The 6,381-nt window shown below is 42.1% G+C and overlaps 1 protein-coding gene across 1 annotated transcript; it reads left to right on the forward strand.

Annotated features, from left to right (window-relative positions):
* Positions 1 to 246: 246 nt before the first annotated feature.
* Positions 247 to 4,078, forward strand: LOC109874293 (endothelial differentiation-related factor 1 homolog). The gene is made up of 5 exons (XM_020466146.2): positions 247 to 552; positions 1,005 to 1,056; positions 1,202 to 1,362; positions 3,236 to 3,329; positions 3,485 to 4,078. Exons 1-5 carry the CDS (start codon positions 475 to 477, stop codon positions 3,544 to 3,546), a joined length of 447 nt encoding a protein of 148 aa, XP_020321735.1. The 5' UTR covers positions 247 to 474; the 3' UTR covers positions 3,547 to 4,078.
* The last annotated feature ends 2,303 nt before the right edge of the window (positions 4,079 to 6,381 follow it).

Genomic DNA, 6,381 nt, shown 5'->3' on the forward strand with positions numbered 1-6,381 from the left:
TAAGGCATTCGAGCAGTACATTAAGACCACTCTACATTCTTCTAACAAGAAAGCTGTTAAAACAATCAATACGTGCGTATATTTTAAGGTCTTTGTATAATCTGTAATTTGTTGTAACCCCTTGAATATTGTATCATTGTCTTTTTGTATACTTCTTGTATGTATACAGGTGTTTCTGCAATAAAAAAACATAGATCATTGACATTTCCTTTGTTCTCAAGCACTTCCTTTTTAACAGCAGAGGTCACTGTAGATCTAGGTTACCATATCTGAGGTTGTTTTGAATAAAGCTTTGGATTTGAAAGAAGCGTGGGTGTTTGTTATTAGTTCGTCGTTTGTTGTTGTTGTCAAAGTAAGCGTAGGAAAGAAGTAGCCTTACGTCGCCAGATATCGTTTTGATACCCAGGCATTTAACGTTAGCTTTATTTTTGTATAATTATTGTCGTTACGGCTATCGAATAATTCCTGGAAACAATGGCAGAAAGCGACTGGGACACCGTGACGGTTTTGAGGAAGAAGGGTCCGACTGCTGCGCAGGCCAAATCTAAGCAGGTAGCTAGCTGCTAGCTAGAGCAGCTAGCATTAGCCACTTAGCATGTGAACCTGAGAAACAACTCGATATATTGTAAATAAATATGCGATTTAATTAATCAAACCACTGAGCCCATGTAGGCTGCACACTGTCACTGGCAGGGAAGCTTGCTAATAAATCCCGGGGATTTGATTGTGACCTCGCCTCTCCCTGGCGTTTCCTGCTCGGTAAAACGGTCGACGTGGACAGAAATAGCAACTATGTGGGTTGGCGTCTAATCATTTGACTGACGTCGATGAATTGGACTTTTAATCAAACATTTTCTGCGTTTTTCGTAGCCTGTGTTTTGATTCTGTGTTGGATCAGCCCCCCTGGCCTGGCTTACTCGTCAGCTGTACAAGCTACCTAAATATATCCCTGTGTTATGGAACGATGTAGAGTACATTTGAATAATATGCCATGTTTTGTCTAGGCTATCACAGCTGCACAGAGACGTGGAGAAGACCTCGAGACTACTAAGAAATGTAAGCCTTGTTCTATACAGCAATCCATGCAAGGTGCAATCCACCAACTCCCCTACTGGAAAGTCTGGAACATGAAGAATTGATTTCTGAATTAAATTATGTTATGGCTTGTTTATGCTTACCATGCCAATGAATGTCTCCACAGGGTCTGCAGGGCAGAACAAGCAGCACCTGATGACCAAGAACACGGCCAAGCTGGACCGTGAGACGGAGGAGCTGCAGCACCAGCGGGTCTCCCTGGAGGTGGGAAAGGTCATCCAGCAGGGCCGCCAGAACAAGGGCCTCACCCAGAAAGACCTAGCCACTGTGAGTAACGCTACCGCAAACCCATATGATTCATTAAGATATTGGTGCATTTCTGTGGCTTCCTTGTCTCCTCTGCACTCATCTAAACACAGTGTAGCTGAAAATTATGTCCAATACTTTCACATCAGTACATATGAGGATGGGAGGACACTTTGAAGATGCCTCCAATGTATGTGTACCTTAAAAGAGATGGCCTCAATGATGATTGACATTTCAACAGTTTGACTGTACAGTGCATTTGGAAAGTATTCAGACCCCTTCCCTTTTTCCACATTTTGTTACATTACAGCCTTATTCTAAAATGGATTAAATTACCCCCCCCCCCCCCCCCCCCCCCCAATCTACACACAACACCACATAATGACAAAGTGAAAACAGGTTTCTAGAAATTGTAGCTTATTTATTCAAAGTAAAAAATGGATACCTTATTTACTTAAGCATTCAGACCATTTGCTATGAGACTGGAAATTGAGCTTAGGTGCATCCTGTTTCCATTGATTGTCCTTGAGATGTTTTCTTAAGTCCACCTGTGGTAAATTCATTTAAATGGACATGATTTGGAAAGGCAAACACCAATCTATATAAGATACCACAATTGACAGTGCATGTCAGAGCAAACACCAAGCCTAGAGGTCGAGGGAATTGTCTGTAGAGTTCCGAGACAGGATTGTGTCAAGGCACAGATTTGGGGAAGGCTACCAAAACATTTCTGTAGCATTGATGGTCCCCAATAACACAGTAGCCTCCATTTTTTTCAATTAAAGACGTTTGGAACCACCAAGACTCTTCCTAGAGCTGTCCGCCCGGCCAAACTGAGCAGTCGGGGGGAGAAGTGCCTTTGTCAGGGAGGTGACCAAGAACCCAATGGTCACTCTTACAGAGTTCCTCTGTGGAGAGGGGAGAACCTTTCAGAAGGACAAGCATCTCTGCAGCACTCTGCTAATCAGGCCTTTATGGTAGAGTGGCCAGACGGAAGCCACTCCTCAGTAAAAGGCACATGACAACCGGCTTGTAGTTTGCAAGAAAATACCTAAATGACTCTTAGACCATGAGAACAAGATTCTCTGGTCTGATTGAACTCTTTAGCTGGAATGTCAAGCGTCACGTCTGAAGGAAACCTGGCACAATCCCTACAGTGGCACATGGTGGTGGCAGCATCATGCTGTGGGGATGTTTTCAGTGGCATGGACTGAGAGACTAGTCAGAACCAAGGGAAAGATAAAGGGAGCAAAGTACAGAGAGATCCTTGATGAAAACCTGCTCCAGAGCACTCAGGACCTCAGACTGGGGCGAAGATTCACCTTCTAACAGGACAACGACCCTAAGCATACAGCTAAGACAAAGCAGGAGTGGCTTTGGAACAAGTCTCTGAATGTCCTTGAGTGGCCCAGCCAGAGCCCGGACTTGAACCCTATCGAACATCTCTGGAGAGACCTGAAAATAGCTGTGAAGCAAAACTCCCCATCCAACCTGATAGAGCTTGAGGATCTGCAGAGAAGAATGTGGAAAAACTCCCCAAACACAGGTGTGCCAAGTTTGTAGCGTCATACCCAAGACGACTCGAGGCTGTAATCACTGCCAAAGGTGCTTCAACAAAGTACTCAGTGAAGGGTCTGAATACTTATGTAAATGTGATATTTCCGATTTATTTTTAATACATTTGCAAAAATTCTAAACCTGTTTTTGCTTTGTCATTATGGGGTGTTGTGTGTAGATTGAGGGGGGAAAAAACAATTTAATTCATTTTAGAATAAGGCTGTAACAAAATGTGGGAAAAGTCAAGGGGTCTGAATACTTTCTGAATGCACTGTAGGTCTAAAATAGAATAACGTTTTTAGGTCACAGATTTTTACTGACATCTCTTGGCTTTCAGAAAATCAATGAGAAGCCTCAGGTCATTGCTGACTATGAGTGTGGGAAAGCAATTCCCAACAATCAGGTCATGGGAAAGATTGAGAGAGCAATCGGTGAGTGGAATCTGGGAAAGACTCACACTGTCCTTTTTCCTAATCAACCCCTATGTTTAATCAGGTCTCAGAGTAGTATGCCACCTTATTCATCTGTACTTTGGATTTTACCATTGGTACTTTTTTTGTCTGACATCGCAACTTTTTGTTCACAGGTTTGAAACTGCGCGGGAAAGATATTGGACTGCCCCTGGAGGCAAAACCCAAGAAGAAATGAGGACAAAGCCTCGAAATCAGCCCCCCTTCCCCATGTACCCCACTTTCATCCCCACGTCCCCTTCCATTATCCCCACCTCCCTACTCCGCTATGACCCTGCCTCCCTCACCCCCCCTCCTCTACCTGGGCTGATCTCCACCTGTCCTGCTACAGGACCTGGTGATCCACCACATTACAAGCTGCATATACTGACAAGTCATCACAAAATACTTCTTATAAACAATGATTGAATGCATTGTAAAACTTGCAAACCAAAAGTGCTGTGAAATGTAATTTTTATTTTGTTCGCTACTGCTTTGGCATTAACTTATTTTGGGATGTTTGAAACAGACTAGGTGAATTTTACCACGGCCATGTGCATCGATTTTACTTTTTCTCTGAGCATGTTCTTTATCCATTTCGTAAGTGCTTGTTTGCGGCCTTTTCAGGCACATTGTATATTAGGTCATTACAATATGAACATGTCGTCCTGCTGTAGCTTGGTTTTGAATTTAAAATAAAGTTTGGCAGTCTACTTGTCATCTGATGGTTATTTAGAATGTTTTCTTCAGTTTTACATTAGAGAAGGCCTTGAAATAAGATATTTTGGTGTCCTATGTTACTAACAGTAATAAAACCAGTCTAACACTGTCCCTGTACTCACTCAGGTTCTACAATGAATGTACAACCCATTTGATACAACCAATAATTTTTTTATGAGTTTGCACAAAGCACTATGCCAAGTAAATGGAAACTATTTGTATGGATGAGTTGTATGGGTTAGATGTAAAATGTTGCTCGCATAGAGGTTGAACTGCATTAGAACTATCGCAAGTGGCTCCCCACTATACCTAAAGTGGACATTGCCATTGGCTGTACGGAGTCGTATTAACAGAAATCGAATGCAGCCTTGTTTACAAGTTTGAACACTGGAACGTGATGTAATCTACAACTTGATTAGGATGATTGTTCTATTTGAGTAATTGTTTGTATATAGCCTACACTTTCTCGTTCTCAACATTAACGCGGGAGTGGCTTCATGACAATGATCGCAAGAGCAGATGCTCACCGATTTGATGGTTTCAAATCAGTTCCACCTAGACACACGCTAAATCTGATTGAGGGCTCTGTTCAATCTGTAAAACTAAAGCGTTACAGATTTGGTGTAAGGTCATTTCCAATTAAGCCGACATAAGCAGTTTAACGTGAACGCAGTCTGCTAAAGCGGGAACATTGCCTTTAAATTTCAATCATGCTGTAAAGCTGAACTTCTGCAATGCGGATTGAATAGAGCCCGTAAAGCGGCAATAAACAGAAGAAACAATAACAAAGCCCAAGTTGAATGGGTACCACAAGTTGAATTAAGCTCATGAGGCATTTAAGTTATGTTCTTTAAGAATCAATGGGTACATATTAATTTTTAAGTACAAAAATGGATGTAGCAACTGCTGATTGCCCCTTTAATCTAGACCTTAGTTTAATTTAACATTGTTAGATTTCTTGTTGTGCCAAAAGCAAGGACAATATTGATATTGTATCTTGCGCTGTGACCTGGTAACTGAGCCTACCTTAAGGCTAAATAATATTGATCAGGCATCATTTGGCTTAGGTGGCTTATAATGCCAGTCCTTGATTTGTTTTCAGACAAACGGCAGCCCTGCCAGTGCCACTCTATAATGCCGAGGGATGGGAACCTAGACAGTAGGCCCTTAAAACTCAACTCTGGCCATTTTTTTGTTGTTCACCTGTAATCAGGGACTGATTTAGACCTGGGACACCAGGTGGGTGCAATTAATTATTAGGTAGAACAGAAAACCAGCAGGCTCTGGACCTCGTAGGGTAAGAGTCAGTGGAGGCTGATGGGAGGAGTGCTCAATACTTGTTCAATACTGCCCCTTGAGAGTGCTGTTCCAAGATTTGAGTTTACATTCTTTCTTAAGGTATAGCCTACAATTGGTTTTGGCCTAGGGCTTAATTAAATCAGATCAGGGTAAGCCAACATCTGCATAGCGGTTGTTTTGGAGGTGGAACTGCTTTAGAACTGTTAAATCCACAAGTGGCTTCCCACATTATACCTGATGGGTGCAATTAATTATCAGCTAGAACAGAAAACCAGCAGACTCTGGACCTCGTATGGTAAGAGTCAGTGGAGGCTGGTGGGAGAAGCTATAAGAGGATGGGCTCATTGTAATGTCTGGAATGGAAGGTGGTGGTTTCCACGTTGATAGCATTCCATTTATTCCATTCCAGCCATTACAATGAGCCCATCCTCCTATAACTCCTACCACCATTCTCCACTGGTAAGAGTTGAATACCCCCTCGTCCCAACCTGGGCTTGAACCATTCAACCTCAAAGTATTCGTTGCCTATCGCTCCACAAAAGCTGCTGTCCTTGCAGAGCAAGGGAATCAACTACTTCCAAGGTCTCAGAGAAAGTGATGTCACTGATTGAAATGCTACTAGCCTGCCTAGCTAGCCATTTCACACCGGTTACACCGACAGGCTATAGATAGCAAACAAATGCTGTTTTTTTTGTAGGCACTAACTCCGCCATGGTTCGTTGGACAAAGCCTATGGGAAAATGAATGGAGATCTTATACATTTTATTCTTTGAGATAATCTTCATCAACTGTCACATTTTGTGAATTTTTGAGCATTTGTGTAATCGAAAAAAAGCACATCAAGGTTACATAATTCATAAAGGTCATCTTAACTAACAATGTATAGGGTGGTGCACAATTGGCCCTGCGTAATTAAAACAATATATATAATTGTAACTCATAAAACAAAACGTATAAGATCTCCTAGGCCTCTTAACCGAGTTTATCCAACCCCCCTATTATTTCTACATTAATT

The sequence above is a fragment of the Oncorhynchus kisutch genome, linkage group LG29 (genome assembly GCF_002021735.2).
Source record: "Oncorhynchus kisutch isolate 150728-3 linkage group LG29, Okis_V2, whole genome shotgun sequence".
Classification (NCBI taxonomy): Eukaryota; Metazoa; Chordata; class Actinopteri; order Salmoniformes; family Salmonidae; genus Oncorhynchus; species Oncorhynchus kisutch.